The 17,934-nt window shown below is 34.9% G+C and overlaps 1 protein-coding gene across 1 annotated transcript in view; it reads left to right on the plus strand.

Annotated features, from left to right (window-relative positions):
• LOC138701546 (serine-rich adhesin for platelets-like) overlaps nt 1-17,934 on the plus strand; it is a 283,122-nt gene that overhangs the window by 75,602 nt on the left and 189,586 nt on the right. Inside the window, exons 5-7 of the mRNA XM_069828550.1 lie at nt 2,659-2,808; nt 8,103-8,423; nt 16,013-16,108. Coding sequence (XP_069684651.1) covers nt 2,659-2,808; nt 8,103-8,423; nt 16,013-16,108 — 567 coding nt within the window. The remainder of the gene's footprint in view (nt 1-2,658; nt 2,809-8,102; nt 8,424-16,012; nt 16,109-17,934) is intronic.

The raw sequence follows: 17,934 nt of genomic DNA on the forward strand, positions 1-17,934 counted from the left end.
CAGGGAAAAATCAGGAAGTAGAAATACCCAAAAATTTTAAAGGTAAACTAATGTTTTCCGAAACATTTTGAAGCTATATTACCAAATCCCACCAAAACAACAATGGAAATTGTGTATAAAAGAACAAATTAGATATGGTAATAGCTATGAAACCATACGACTATTTGTGCTACAAAGTTAGAGGAGGACATGCAGGTACACGAATTGCGTTCTTTAAGAAACCACAGCCTTACTTCAGAAACACACCAGTCACATCTGGAAACAAGACGAGTGTATCTTCGGTCTCGTTAGTAGCGTAATAATTGGTTTAATGACCAAAGTTAACATTTCTGCGAAACAGCGAACAAATATATATGACAGTCACAGGAAGATCATCCCAAAAATTATACATCACGTTTAAAAGTCATTTTTTATGCTACAGCTTTGCTAATAGTTCAATGTATAACAGAATTTCTTCATAACAATTTTTTTACATGATCTTCATCTTTCTCAATAATCTTACCACCTCTCAAATTAAAGGGTTGATGTGACGCATTGTTTCCGCAGAGACCATTCTACATTGTAATTGTACCACTAATGTTCTGAAAGCAACAAAAAGCAATTAGAATTTTATATATATATATATATATATATATATATATATATATATATAGAATGCTTCAAAACTTATATTATAGACTCAAAGGCTATTAGTGTGTTCTAAATCTAAGAAAATTTCCATTAAGAAATATATGTTTGCTCCTGCGCTAATATGTGCAACAAGGAACCTTCCATGTCAGGTTGAAATGTTCGTAAACGGATGATAATTGATATAAGGAACAAGTGCATAAAAATGTAGCTTACAACACAAGATTTAAGATAGATACTTTTGAAATAAAACATATATTATCCTCGTACTAGTACTTCAGTAATCTTTCATGTCCTTGTCGTTAACGAAGACAAAGCACATGCTTCACATCTTGGACTACAATGGAGAGGTTTGTATAACATAAAATTGAAATTTTCATTTGGTCAGTGTCTACTTTCCATTGGGTATCGTAGACTACTATTATCCACATATCTGTCAATAACAATCCAATATAATGAAGAAGGTCAAAGATACAAAGGAATATTAGTTCTGGGGAAAAATGATTCCATAAACGGGCCGAGAACTGTCTATTCAAAGTATCTTCTACCTACACCTACACAATGCACACAATGTTAACGAACTAAATGGAACGAATCGCGGGAAGGCCGTGACTAGAATCCTATCAAGTGCCCTCGTTATACCCCTTTGAATGGTGTCCATGTCATCAAAATAACATTTTTCAGCGGTGTTTTGAGTTTTGGGATGCACAGTGCTGCGTCCGGAGAAATTTGATGGATGCCTTAGCACAATAAATTCTTTGGTCAAAACGTCTTAACAATAACAGTCATAAGGCTGGGATTACGATCAATGTTCGTTTACGTTACTTTGAGTTGCGTTCATCCGTACGTCGAACTTCTACCGAACGTTCAGAGGCTGTGTATTATGATCGACATTCGTCACAACTAACACAATGCCGACCATAATGAGTACTGAAATGCACACGCCAGTCAGCATTTTATGATAAACATTGAATTGTATGGTAACTTTTTTTGAGACAGCATAAATAAAATACTGGTATTACAAAAATATGTTACGACAGATTAATATAGAACGACAATGATAACGCAATAATAATAATAATAATAATAATAATAATAATAATAATAATAATAATAATAATAATACAGGTATTAACAAGTCTGGAAGGGCTGTTTCCCATTTCACCCGTCTGAACAGAACCAGCTCTCCAAATAGAGTGAAGCTCACAGGCCCGAGTAATACCACGTGATTTTCTATCCTAAGACACATACATACCCCACCTGCCCTCGTTCTTGCATTGAAGTCTATAATGCATGACGTTTAAGGCTCGGATTTATTTCCTTATGTATTATTCCTTTTAGGGTTTAACAATTTTATTTTACTATCGTTTTTGTATTGTTTTACTGAAATTTACATATGCTGAAATGCATATATGGCGCGTGTGTAGAAACAGTGTATTTGGCGCGTGTGCAGAAACATTTGATTGCATATAATTATATAGTATATGAAATTAAATAAAATAACATGAAATTATTTAAATGAAAAAAAGAATAATAATCATCGTCATAACACTTTTCATGAATTTGGACCAAATGGCCGTCCAGTAGTGATTTCAATGGTTGTCCCTGACGTGTTGTTCCTGAAGGTTGGTATTTTTTCCATCGTAAAAAATTAGGTGAAAAATAAATAGAAATACTGGAACTACGGAGATAAGAACTTAGGATATCAAGCAAAACAATTTGTGACTTTACCAACTCGGCTAGGCCCTCACAAGCCACAACTGAATAGGTACCTAGTCAAGAAACTATAGGCTAGATGTGCTGGTGTCCACTCTCAAATCCTATAACTTAGTAGTAGTTTAATGGAAATATGCAATTTTTACATCCCAATCTCCTCTTCTTAGTGCTGATTTCTTTCCTATAGCTTCAGAATGTTTTTTTTTTTTTTTTTTTGATATTTACAAAAGTTGTAATTGTGGGAAGAAAGCCAAGAAACTTCCAAAGTAAAGTGAACTGATTAAAATCAACGGCAGATTATGTATGTTGGACCAGGACAACACCTTGGATGATAATGGCAACCAAGTTGCAGAAGTTGCTCCGGTGCTGCCGCCTGGTGACCCGGGGCCTCAACAACAGATTTATGAGGCCGAAAGTTCCCAGGAGTACTTCGTGAGACAGGAGGACGGCAAGGTGGTTGAAGAGGTGAGAGGGATATATACCAATGTTAAAAAGGGTGGGTTAAAAGTCGCTTTCCCAAAACACTTACATTTAATTTACATTTGACTACACATATCTTTACAGATTTTGTTCAAAATGGAGGCTGTTTCTTGATACACAACGAGTTCTTACTGTGCTTCCCACTAGCATTGTGAAAAACACGTTCTGTGGTTAATTTGCGATTCATTGCAAGAAACTAGCAGTTATTGCATAGAGAAGCAACCCAACACAATAAAACAAAGCAACAACAATAACAATACATGACATCGGAAAAACAGCTGACGCATGAAAATGGTTGCCAAACCACCATTTTACATCAGCTATTCGTTTGTGCAAGTTATAACATCAGACTATATGTACAAGTATGAAACTTAAGAACGAATATTGGGGAAAGCGACATATTTGATCCACCTTGTATATATTTAGGAGTTTTACGGCTCCGATCAATCAATCTGCATTTCCTCGGAGGGTAAAAGGTGGGAAAAATCAGCCTACAGCGACTCTCTATAGAGTCACTGTAAGTCAGTCTAAGGGGACGAAGTTTTCAACGAGTTACAGTAGAGAAGGCAGACAACCAAATTCTTTTGTTTTGCAACAAAGCATTGGAGTTAATTATGTTATGATGTGGAAATATTATACGAAAAGATACATAATTACTGTAAAAGGTATGAAATTATTCCAGTCGTAATAAATTATCGAGTAATACTTAAGCACATAGTTAATGACAGTGCTAGCGAGAGGCGTAATTACCAAATCTCAATAGACGAATCAGAATAAATAAGACATACAATTTTCCTTCAATAACATTCATAATAAATATTTTATTCCATATTTCAAAAGTCACCCCACTCGTAGCGATGCTGTTCGTATCTGATGTCACAAACTGGGAACCCAAGTGTACGTCTATTACTAATATGGCTATAGCAAATTCAATAATTTAGGAGAGCTACGTATACGAGGGAGAGTCAAAAAGTAACCTTAATAATTGTTTTTTTAATTGAATATTTACAATAAGACTACAAACACTTCATCACTTTTCAACATAGTATAACAGGAACACGTGCATTGAACGTAGTTGGGACTATGTTGAAAAGTGATAAAGTGTTTGTAGTCTTATTGCACATATTCAGTTATTAAGGTTATTAAGGTTACTTTTTGACTCTCCCTCGTATAATATTGTATTCTTCACCTAACATAATTAGGAACATTAAATCCAGACATTTGAGATGGGCAGGGCATGTATCGGTGAAACCAGTCGCTTCCTTTTACTTTACCCATACAAAGGTACACTCCACACAAGGCACTTCACTAGTTTTTTCCTAGTTTAACATGTGAATAAGATAACATAATATGTGTTTACATAATTCTTATTGTTCGTAGAGCAAAAAATCATTACTTATATAGTCGAGATATTGCTGAAAAACTCAATATTTTTCAACCAAGATTGAATAAGGTCTACAGATTTCAATAAAATCTTAAACTAAATTTAAATTATATTATGTGAACCACCATTTCAATTTTGCTAAATTATGTATGTAACCTATGAAACTTTAATTTAAGAGAGATTTCAATTTTATTCACTTAACAACTTTTAATCTTAATTATGGTGCAAGCAGTAAATAAATTACTATTAGGTCGGCTCAGGGCATTTTTCCTATAACTATCCTTATGTCTGATTTATACGATCTAATCATCACCGTTTATACACAATCCCAAATTGGTGAAGTGGCGACAGACTTTAGCATTAGGAAGAAAGACCAACACTTGCTGACAATTCACTGTTATTGACAGTTTGGTGAATATAGTCTCATTCTCTAGCACGGGCGATTTTCCCGTACGAAGTTTATCTTAAAACCAGTTTGACACCGTCCTACGATTGACCATCCTTTCACCTTCTACTTCACGTATTTTTTCAATTACTGATTTTGCAATGATGCCTTTTTCCAAAATAAAAGGACAAACACTCGAATAATCGATTGTGTCGTAGCACATTTTCAGTGAGAAACTGAATATAATAGGCACTATACAGGATAGAAGGGAACCTATTACATAGTTCACAGAGGTAATAGATCAAGTCAACGCGAACACGCGAACAAGTTTTATCAAACAAGTTTTTTGATACGCCCAATAGTTTTGAGAATACGAAATCCAACGAGTTGCAACGCTGCAAAGAGTACCAGTACTCCTGGAGGTAACACATTACTTAACATTACTGTAAACTTAATTTCATTTCCAAATTTATTTTTGATTTCTTAAAAGATAATAATTTAAATAGAGAACGAGTTACATAATATTTATTCGTAACAATGTTATTTTGAGTTTACATCAAATATAAAGGAATCTTAATGGAAATCGTTTTGTTTTATAAGAATGTACGTTCTAATTACGTAAAAAGCAAAGAAATCAACAGATACTGTGAAGGTTAAATAAGTTTCATGGTATTAAATTTAGAGTTAAAGTGGTTATAGCGTAATAAAGAATACAAATAAATTAATAATTTGCGTAAATAATTCACTAAAGGCTTTACGTTTTGATCTACAGTAATTTGATCGAACCGTATCTGATGAGACGTGTTTGTTTACATTCTCCTCTCGCAAGTCTTGGGGAGTGGATGATTGCAGTTGCAATCACCCTCATTGCGGAGCAATGACCTCCAGGATTGCTGGTATTCATTGCAACGTTGCTGCATTTCGTATTCTCAAAACTATTGGACATAAAGAGGGTCAGAAGCAAAGGGGTACAAGTGACATTTCTAAGAACATGAGGTAAGTAAATCCAGGGCAAGCTAAATCATCTAGAATTTTTGTGACAAAGCAATATCTTTTAACCACATCACACACTAAAATTGAAATAAAAACATTCACGGAATTTACAAAAGCTTAAGTATTTTCCACGACATTTTATAAAAAAATAACTTAAGTGCACTTATACACCTTTGCTTCTGATCCCCTCGTATCAGAAAAACTTATTTGTTCGCATTGACTTGATCTATTACATCTGTGAATTAATGTAATAGGTTCCCTTCCACCCTGTATACCACAAATAGATATACCATTATCACAGTCCATATGCAATTAAATACTTTTTCAATTGTGTTGCAAAACAATACCAGCAATAAATAAAAACACCTAGCAAAGCAAAGGCAATTGAGTAGAACATTTATAAAAACATACTTTTGAGATGATTTAGTATTTTCAATCAATATAATTTTAAGATCTCGTTCTTTATCAATTTAAGATTGCAGCTGTATACTGGCCGAACCAACAGGGGGAAAACGAATAGTTGTCGATGGAATGATTAGATTTCTACTCAATAAATATTGTAATCAATTTTCATTCGAATGTTTGTAGATGACACAATAATGATAATGAAGTTTAATTTGACTACTATAATTTAGACATTCTATTGAGGAGCAGTGAAAAATAAGATATTATAAACACACGACTTTTTGTAAAGAACCTAAGGAGAAGCCAGCTGCTAAAAATTGTGAAGTTACTTTCTTATGATACTTACTATCTCTGACAAATGTTTAAATAGCTTTAATTGCATAGGTACTAGATATTTAAGGTCTGGTTAAAGTGTTAGATTTAGTGATGAAAGGAGGAGAGAAACTCTGCAAGATTTTATCGCTTTCATTATGTTGCCTACTGAAATATAAAACATAATTTGATACGAATGTGTCACACGTAATATTATAAGAGTTTCAAGAGTTTTAATACTACATTATTCCGTGCTAAAAAGTTTTGTTTTAATTTTCACAAAAATTTCACTTCTTCTGGCACGATTTCTCTTCAGATGTGCGTAATTAGGAGTAAATGTGCTGAGAAAAATAATTACAATTCACTTCATATGCGTTTAGGTATTTAGAAAAGTGTAATTACATTCAAAACTAAAATTATTTTTGTTTAATCAAAATATGTTGAGAGATCTAACTGTGAAGAATGCACCAATTCTGAGAATATAAATTCACTATTTTAATAAACTCCATGAATCTCAACTTGACTTTTGGAAGATTTAAAAAATGATACTGAATTTCAAGAATAATTGGGAAAAAGCATCTGTCATAACTTTCTGAAAATATATTAAAATATGCGGGCCATCAATACAAGTTACATACTTGAAGTGCCAAATCTGTGTACAGCCGAGTAACTTCGCAATTCCTAAATTCTTAATATGTGTGTGTGTGTGTGTGTGATGCCTACCCACTTCACTTTGCATGATTCGGGCTCCGCATACTGCGGATAGAAAGGAGAACTGTGACCCATTTTAAAATTGCACACCACTTCGGCGGGTCACGTTATGCATGATGTGAATCTGTGAAGAGTTATGTCGTGTACTAGGGTGAGTGTATGTTAAGTGTTCGTGTAAGTGTAGTGTAGGGAATGGGTGAGGATGATGATGAAGGTGAGGAAGGGAGAAGGGTAAACCCGATGACGGCACGTAGCCTACTTCTGTCGAATAGCACCTAGGGGGCTGCCAGGCTTAACGTGCCCATCCGATAGACGAATCACTATCAACAGTGACATATGCCTTCCCTTCATATGCACTGCGGAGAGATTTGGGATTTAACCCAGGCATATTAGTGCATAATTTAATGATTAGAAGTTGTGCACCGCCATCTCTGCTAGTAAAAATTTTATAAGAAAATTTCTGACCCAACCGGGAATCGAATCCGGGCCGGCTAGTCTGGAGACAAAATTTTTAATATTGGATATGCTAAAACCAAGCTTCAGTTTATCAAAGAGAGAATTCAATTTTATGCGTTCTATAAAGGGACAAACAACTGAACAACTCGAATGAGAGAGGTATAGCTACATGTTTCCAATAATGTCAAGGGAAAAATTGTTCCGGGGTCGGGTATCAAACCCCGGACCTTTCGCTTAACGCATGAATGCTCTACCGACTGAGTTACCCCAGGAACCATACACGACACCGTCACAATTCTTCCACAATTTAAGCCACACAGAATTGTGTGCACTCAAACTTGGGTTTCTGGCGTTTTGTCAGCCCATTTGAGTTGTGTGGATATAAAATGGAAGAATTGTGAAGGTGTCGTGTATGGTTCCTGGGGTAGCTCAGTCGGTAGAGCATTCGTGCGCTAAGCAAAGGATCCCGGGATCGAGACGCGGCCCCACAACAATTGTTCCCTTGAAATTATTCAATCCTGCTTCACAGGGAGCTTCTACCTAAAAGTCAGATTTGCATACTACATGTTTCGTTTTCTTTTGCGTGGCTGAACCGGTTTTGAATAGTTCGAACTGCACCGGCATCTGTTTCAGCACTCCGCCTCCTCGCAACACGAAAGCTTAAGCGGCAACCCGCCGCTGCCTTCAGAGGAGCCCGCAGCGCCGCAGCCTGTCCTCGACGCAGAACCGCCCGCGCCTGAGCCGGCAGAACCCGCCAAGGAGTTTGAGCCGGAACCACAACTGACGTCAGAGATCAAGACGGAGGCGGCAGTCAATGGATCCAGCGCCACAGAGATAAAACAAGAAAGCATCAAAAATACACTCAAGGAGATAATCTCCGAAATCGAGGAGGCTGTGGTTTCAGAGGTCATTTCCGATAGCAGCGTCATCACAAACCACGAGGTTACAAAAGAGGCAAGTCTAGATAGAATCATCCACGGGCACTCCTTAGCATTCACTCATATCCATGTCTATTGCTTAGTCGCAATAAAATAAGTTCGATGTAAATATGTAAACAATTTTTATAATAATAATACTGCTTATAGAAAAATACAGAGTGAACCGTAAGTAATGTCATTAATTTCAGCAGGTTATTCCTTGAGATATCTCAAACAAAAAAGTGTAATACAATTTCTGTGACTTTTGTTTCCATTTCGAGAAAAAAATTGTTTCATATGAAACATTTCATAGCGTGTTTTAACAAAGCAGTGTATTGTGATAATGAATGATTGAAATAATTTTAGTTTTGTCCTTTAAATGTACATAAATTTGATCCGAATAAATGATGTAACTTTTCGTTCTGCAAAGGAATTTTGCAATGGTACATTTGTTCGGATCGAATTTCTGCAAATTTAAAGAATAAAATTAAAATTCTTTCCATCATTTATTATCGTAATACACGGCTTTCTCAATTAAAAAAACAATTTTTATCTCGTAAAGAGAACAAAAACGAGCAAAATTCTATGTAACCTTTTTGTTGGAAATGTCTCAAAGAATAACCCCCTGAAATTAATGACATTACTTACGGTTCACATTGTATAATTAGAGATTGACTCACGAGTAATGCTGGTACTTTTGAAGTTAATGCTTGAGGTCATTTAGAGTAAAACAGATTATGTGAAAGTGAGTTCGATTCTCAATATTGTTACAATGCTATAACCAATTTAATCTTCATAAATAAATGAGTAATTGTGAAAGGAAAATTACCCGGTTGTTCTGTATGGTTGTGAAACTTGGACTCTCACTTTGAGTGAGAAACAGAGATTAAGGGTGTTTGAGAATAAGGTTCTTAGGAAAATATTTGGGGCTAAGAGGGATGAAGTTACAGGAGAATGGAGAAAGTTACACAACGCAGAGCTGCACGCATTGTATTGTTCACCTGACATAATTAGGAACATTAAATCCAGACATTTGAGATGGGCAGGACATGTAGCACGTATGGGCGAATCCAGAAATGCATATAGAGTGTTAGTTGGGAGGCCGGAGGGAAAAAGACCTTTGGGGAGGCCGAGACGTAGGTGGGAAGATAACATTAAAATGGATCTGAGGGAGGTGGGATATGATGGTAGAGACTGGATTAATCTTGCTCAGGATAGGGACCAATGGCGGGCTTATGTGAGGGCGGCAATGAACCTCCGGGTTCCTTAAAAGCCAGTAAGTAAGTAAGTAAGTGAAAGGAAAATTACCTACAAATTCCAAAACAAAAGATCTGAAAAGTACGATTTTACATAAAACTCACAAGACCATGCTTAGAATACGAAAACTCTTTCTTGAAGCAGCACAATATTTTCGTGTATTGTACTAAGAAAACAAAATTTTTGTTATTTCATCTAATGTAAAAAGTAAGAATATCGTCATTTATTAGAGGCATGTTTTCTAGGCATAGCGTATGTATGCATTTATTTACACTGCAAGTGGGCAAACACGCGGTGGCAGTGGTAACTTACAGTAATTACACACAATAAAAATAATACACAATACAAATTATACACAATAATTATAATTAATAATAATAATAATACATAAAATAACCTAATTAATAAGTGAACCTAATTTTCCATTACAACCTACATATATATAGGCCCTACACATATAATCTTTCACTTCACTCTCATCTCACTCACTGCACTGGCACTATAACGCATCTCACTCACTGCACTGGCACTATGACACATTTCAATGACACCATAAATTATCACTGATCGAAACTATTCACTGACATTGTAAAGCATAACTTCACTGACTCACCACGCTTCACTGATACAACAGTTCAAATAAGACAAACAATTACACCCTTATTCATACTTATAAACAGAACTACATTAAACTGAACATTTCTAGTCTAAGACCCTATTACAATATATTTTAAAATAATTTACAATTCAAACCAAGGGAATAACTCGTCAGCTACATAAATACATATCACCTTAAGTAATGTAACGTCTCTTTTTTAATTTGTACTTTATATACAACTTTTAAATTTCTTTTTAAAACTCCTTATGGAAGAACAGCCCTCAAAGACCGTTGCACATAGGTCATTCCAATCATTTATAGTTCGATTTAAAAATGAGAATTTACGTACATCCGTTTTCTGTTTCCTACACTTGATTTTAAAATCATGATCGTTCCTACCAAAGTACGTTGGCTTCTCTAACCGAGCCGTTATGTCTAACCATGCTTTTTGACCTAGAGTACCCATGTTTTTTTACCTAGACCCATGCTTTTTGATTTAGACCTAGTGGTGGACAAAAAGATTGCCTGCGCTTGAAATTATCAAGTCCTAACGCTCGATTCAAGTAAAATACGGTAAGTTTCACGTCAGATGACGATGTAAATTAATACAAATAGGCCTATGCTCCTACAGGTAACTATTAGTTTAGACTAAATTGATTCGTAGATCTCTTATACGTATGATATAAATCGCGTGACTCAGTATATATCGATTAACATAGTATTGGAAACATCGAGTAAGAAACTGTTATACAAGTACGTATGATATAAATCGCGTGACTCAGTACATATCGATTAACGTAATATTGAAAATACTGAGTAAGAAACTATTATATGAGTACGTATGATATAAATCGTGTGACTCAGTACATATCGATTAACGTAATATTGAAAATACTGAGTAAGAAACTATTATATGAGTACGTATGATATAAATCGCGTGACTCAGTACATATCGATTAACGTAATATTGAAAATACTGAGTAAGAAACTATTATATGAATACGTATGATATAAATCGCGTGACTCAGTACATATCGATTAACGTAATATTGAAAATACTGAGTAAGAAACTATTATAGGAGTATGTATGATATAAATCGCGTGACTCAGTACATATCGATTAACGTAATATTGAAAATACTGAGTAAGAAACTATTATATGAGTACGTATGATATAAATCGCGTGACTCAGTACATATCGATTAACATAATATTGAAAATATTGAGTAAGAAACTGTTATATGATTACGTAGGCCTATGATATAAATCGCGTGACTCTGCTATTATCATACTGTAATACTGGAGATATTAAGACACTCGCAAAACATCGAAAAAATGTGGTAGTCCTGAACTCTTTACACTTCCTGGCATTATTTTTCTTCGTTATTGGCAGCAACACTGCCGCCAATATGTCTCAAATTGCAATACTCTGTTTGGGGAGAAGAGAGACTAATGAATGGAAACATCTGCCTAAAGGTTGACGCTCACTGGCACGAACCGACCGGAACGGAACGAACCGGAAATATTCTGCGAGAGACGTATGCATGTATTTTAAACGTCAAACGCTCACTTGTCCGAACGGAAGCAACCGGCTGCCGGTCCTGACGGACAGGGTTCTCGCGTCACGACCCTAGCGGAATTTCCGATGACGATCGTCAGCATTCGTATGTCTTCGCTGGTCTTCGGAGAAAAGTGTGTTGGCTGTTCTCAGTACTTTCCCACTCAACATGTGCTGGTGCGTTGTCCAGACAGATTATTCTTAAAATGGGTGATGAAAAGTTAATTTTAACAGTGCTAATCGCGCTTCTGTGCTGATTGGCCTTCGAAATGTGATGTTTCCCTTCATTATTTCAAGTGCTAATAACAGATGAAGTTTTAAACATTTTTCTTCGCTTATACGAAAGTACTAAAAAAACCATTACTCGATCTTTACACAAATCTGGGAAAAGATGTTTAAATTAATCAAAACACTTTTTTATAATGTTATGACTAGAGCCCGGATTATATGTAATTACATATTCCGTTCCTACATATGTAGCTATAAGGAAAGCTAAAAGTCCGCGAATCATATTAAAGGAATCATTATTCCGAAGTTTTAAATGTTTTTACATATTTTGGTGCATAATAAATATTTTGGCATATATTATATTTTTTTTACATATTTCGAAGGATATTGCATATTTTGAAGGAATATATACATTTTTTTCACCAATTTTCTCTCTACGTAATTCTTAAGTTATTTTTTTTAATTGTTTATAAAGCTTATCCCTTCGTCTCTAGTGCATAAATATAATTTAATAATTGAAAATAATAACGTATTCTGTCAAAAAATGGGCATCTCTTTGCAATGCTAATAGTTTGTAGGCTATATCCCTTGAGAAGTAACGGTAAAGTAGGTACAAATACCAATGCAAATGGTGGGTCATTGTACTGCTAACGTAGTGAAGGAAAGAATGAAAATTACCCTGTGGGTATGACCGTTTCGCACAAACACCCGCAATCAGTTGCTCTAAAAGAAAACAATAGTTTTTTTCTGTTTTTTTTTTAAGAAACTTATTTTGACATTAGGTAATACAAGTAGCAAGCCTACTGCCATTCGCATCCAAGTTAAAAGACTGGATTTCAATTGACGATTCCTTTACTAAAATGGTAAAATCGTGCAGTCCAAAGAGTGTGACAAATGCATTGGGTGCTCCATGAAGTCACAATTAGAACAGCATTTAAAAATTGGACTTCATGTGAGAAATAAAAAACGTGCTCCGTCGAAAAGAAACAAGTTCTTCTTACACAAGTGGTGCTGAAACATTCGTCTTCTACAAGTGAATTTAATAAAAATTTGTGCATGGCAATGGTTGCTGCAAACGTACAGTGGTATAAACTTGGAGTTCCAAAGTTCCAAGCATTCCTACGCAAATACTGCAACTTCAATATTTCGCATGAATCAACACTCCGGAAAAAATATTTGAACTCCTGCTACACTGACACAATGGAAACTATTAGAGATGGACTTGATGATTCCTACGTATGGGTTGCCGTTGACGAGACGATCAATGACCGCAGAAAATATGGAAAAATATTTAATTATTAATTGCGCCTCCAAACGATAATTAAATGAGGTTCAATCACATGTGCACCTGTAATTTTTTATTAGTGTGCAAAAATACATCTAATAAAGCTTAGACTTTAAATTACCAAGGTTTTTTTTTTATTTATTACATCTTTATCTACATACTTCGTCATTTTTAGCTTCATATTTATGTAGTCTACATAGTTCTCATTTTCACATTACATAAAATCCGGGCTCTAGTTATGGACCCATATTTTCTTTTCTTTTTTTCTTCCTCATCAGCTAAAGACTCAGTAAAATAAAATAATCTTCGGAACTACTATCCCACTCCATGTTTAAACCAGACTACCTGTCGACTGGTACCGGAATATTCCGAGCAGTGAGCGTCAGAGCTTCCGCGAAAGACGGACTGCTGTAGATTTCCGTTCCGGTCGGTTCGTGCCAGTGAGCGTCAACCTTAAGCCATCGTAGAGTTCCCTTCAGGGACAACCTGGGTAATATTATTCTGGTTTCATAAATAATACAAGGCCATTACTTCGAGACCAACTGACGTAAAATGTCGAACTATTTGAGGTGTATAGCTTGAGAAAGGGCGGAATAGTGTTACACCGCAAAGGGTAGTTCAGATCTATTAGAAAGGTAACAAAAATATGTCGATTTGGACAGGATTTTGAAATAAAGAGTTTAAAGATATATATGAATCTGTGTAACGTCTTTGATGATCTTAATTTAGTAATAAAGTTTTTAATGCTGGTACAAATCTAGTAGGCTAAATGACGGTCGAGTGGTAAAATAAGATTCGTTAGTTAAATACTTTTTTTTATACGGTTGCTAGCTATTACAGAACATTCTGGGATCGAACTCAGGTCAAGAAATAAAAAACACAAATTACTCAGCCGCTATAACAAACATTGAATATTATCAATAGTTTGTTTGATTCAATTTACTTAACCTCTAATGTTCGCATGGGTTGAAAACTGCGCAATGTAATTCAATTATCCACTTTTTATTTCTCAAGGGAGCCATATCTACGTAAAAACCAACAATGTCATTTTAAATAAAGATGAAAATAAAATAAACACTATTTTTGTACTTATGATTATTCCTGATCGCCTTTACGCCATTGTAACCAACAACATCAATGTCTACCAAATGAGAGAATGCTTGAGGAGTACCCGACTATACGAGAATGGTCTAGGCCTACTTTTTGGCAAAACACTTCACTAATGGTGAAAGAAGGAGTGTAACATATAAAAATACATGTTTACGAAATATTTTGGCTATGGAGAGGTAAGCAAATTTTAAATGAATTTTTGGCTTTTTATCTGATCCCCATAACGGATTAATGAATTCTTTCGCTTAAAGTTTGTAGTTTGTGCATGTGCATCTCCTTAATTTAATTAAAAAGCCTCAGTTCATAATTAAACACAAGATGATCACATAACTTTCAACATAAACAGCACGTGGTCAAGATGTATTTTTAACAAAATAATGTCACTTATTCAAATGCTGAAGATACACTTTTTTTAAAGTTGAACGACATATGCAGACAAGAAACTAAAAAAAAATTGAAAGTACAGGAGAAGACAAAGAAAATAAATCCAGAAAACATACTGCAATGATTGAACACCGCCGAGTGTTATTTCCTCCACAAATTCATGTCCGTAGTTTCTTCACAAATAATTCCTTCCAACAGTAATTTTTATGTTATGTTGAACTGGAAATTAGTGTGTGTTTAGTGTATAATTAATTAACGTGATAAACATCAGCTGTTTCGAAGAAAGTACGAATTGATAATAATGAGTTGTATAAGCGCAAAAAACAAAGAAAGAACGAGAAAAGTACGGAATAATCTCGCTCTCTGGAAATATTAATGTACAATATGTACGTTTCCTAACCAATTAAATTAGTCAATTAAAATAACTGCAATAATTCAAATGCATTTAAATTTAACTATTCTAAAGTTTGCTTGGAAAATACTACAGTGATGAAAACGATAGATAGTTTCAATAATGGGCAAAGTAAATAAATATAGAGAGGCGAACAGGCAGAAATAATCGCGTTATAGGCTACATTGTATTTGGAGAAAGGAGGCTAAATTACGTAATCAAAGAAACGTAATATACAAACCTACAGTAAAATATATGCAATAGTCCACACCTGTGGAGTAACGGCTACCGCGTCTGGCCATAAAACTAGGTGGGCAGGGTTCGATTCCCGGTCGAGGCAAGTTACCTGGTTGAGGTTTTTTCGGCGTTTTCCCTCGGCCCAATATGTGCAAATGCTGGGTAACTTTCGGTACTGGACCCTGGACTCATTTCACCGGCATTATCACTTTCATGTCATTCAGAGGCTAAATAACCTAAGATGTTGATAAAGCGTCGTAAAATAACCTACTAAAATAAGTACATGCAATAAATGACCGAAGAACAATATATTTCCAAAGAGATGTAAAGCTTTGATAATGATAATGATATGATGATGAAGATTATAATAATAATAATAATAATAATAATAATAATAATAATAATAATAGTAATATCAAAAATAGCACAAGAACATTCTTTTGCGTGAATTTCATTTTGCAGAAGTCCAATAGAAAGGTACAAATTAATTGCGCCATTTCTGCCTGATAATCGATTGGCTGAATTCGGAGTCGCCTGTGAGAATTTCAAGTGACGTATTCTGTTATTTCTCTCGTCAGACTGAAATCACGGCGACGGAGCAAGCCAGCAAGTCGTTCGACAAGCAGACCTCCACTTCGACTCTGGAGGAGGCCATCGTCAACAGCAATCAACAGGTAGACAGCTGACTATTCGGAGGAGGGGAAGATAACTGTCTGCAATGGATAATAGCTCAAAGCGGCTCTACACACAACTCAGACTCAAAGAACTGTTTCTATCAAATTAACTTAATTTAGTAAAATAAATGGCAGTGAGTAGGCCTAATTAAAATCACTAATGAATAGGGGAAAAAGGAATAGATAAACTTTTTATTCAGAATCGGTGAAATGATATATATGGTGATAAAATATGAAAAGTTCGCGGGAAAAACGATGAATGTCACATTTCTGTTAAGGATTAGATAATGATCTAATTGAGTCTATAACTGCAAGATGTAGTGCTGTTTCTATAGAAAATAAAGAAAAGGATTACTGTATTCGTGGTGATAAGTCTCCTTTTTACCATTTTTCATAAGAACATTAAATTTCGTAGTAATCCATTAAATTAGATAATGACATCAACCTTAACAAAACTGTGACATTCATCGTTTTTCCCGCGAACTCTTCATATGAACTTAACTCGAAAATTATTTAGTACTTCTAGCTATCGATTATTTTATAGTCTAGGTATGTACACATTATGTTGGCACATATTTATTTATACATAACTGCCATCTCTCAAAAAACATCTAAAGCCGAAAACTTGTATGTTCGTACGGTAAAACTCAGAACTCATCGACAAATTTACATTGTTATCTTGTAGATTGAAAAAAAAAAATCATTCTGTGCTACGCTGTATTCGATTACATATTGTATCACTTTATGTCACAAGACAGTACTTGACCGCGTGTCTAAAATAGTGAAGATTAACACAACACTGGGGTAGATAGTGTTGACACATCCGTCTCACAGTCCCGATCTGGTACCCTCACATTAAAATGGAGAAAAAAAATAACGGTGACTACTCCCTTGTAGATGCTGTGGAAAGGTGGTTTAAAAGATCAAGTTCAGAGGTACAGTGAAAGCTTACATGTCTAGCTTCAAGTTCATGCAAGGTTGTTGTAAGAAATGGGAATAATGTAGAAGTTATTATCATTTCTTCTTAAATATGTAGCTATGCATTTAGTAAATCATAAAGATAGAATAAAATATTATTTATTAAATAGCCTATCATGCATTATCCCTGACGATTATCTCAAAATGGTCGAATAAGAAACAAAAGAAAACTGAAATTGGAGGCAACTCAGTCACAATCATAATATCCACTACAGATCTCTCAGGATTTGACGATAATCGAACTTCAGAACTTTTAGTAAGAAACATTAGCTGAATCACTGTGAAAATTCTAATCCACTTTCTATCCTTTAAAGCGCTTATTGTTATAACTGGGTACCAGAATAGTAGATGCAGAAATAACACATCAAGGTTTGAAAATTTGAACTTAAAATATTTAGTGTTGGTATAATCCTACAAAAGCTGTCAAATTACAAATTATGATTTGCGGATTATCAAACACGTATTAAAGTTTCGGAACCATTTTAAGGTTACGTCCTTTGGGTGGTATTGTTGGAAACCTGAAAGTTTCTGTAAGTGATTAAAATTTAGCCCAATTCTATTAGAATGAAAACGATATGATTCCGAAGATGAAACTGCCAGAGTTCGGACACGTCGAATAAATTAAGTCTCAACTAACCGAGTGCTTTCTTTGCAATCCAATGATAGTGAAAGTTCAAAGTCTTTCTACTAATTCGTATCTTTTTGGTTTCATATCCTCGTAAATCATTATTGGTATCTCACGCTTAATGTTGTTTCACTAATTTCTGATAACGCAAGACACATGCAGTGAAATCAAACGTATAAAAACTGCTTTTTCGTAAAACTTCTCTTCGCAAATTTTCTAGTAA

Source organism: Periplaneta americana, chromosome 6 (assembly GCF_040183065.1).
Source record: "Periplaneta americana isolate PAMFEO1 chromosome 6, P.americana_PAMFEO1_priV1, whole genome shotgun sequence".
Taxonomy (NCBI): Eukaryota; Metazoa; Arthropoda; class Insecta; order Blattodea; family Blattidae; genus Periplaneta; species Periplaneta americana.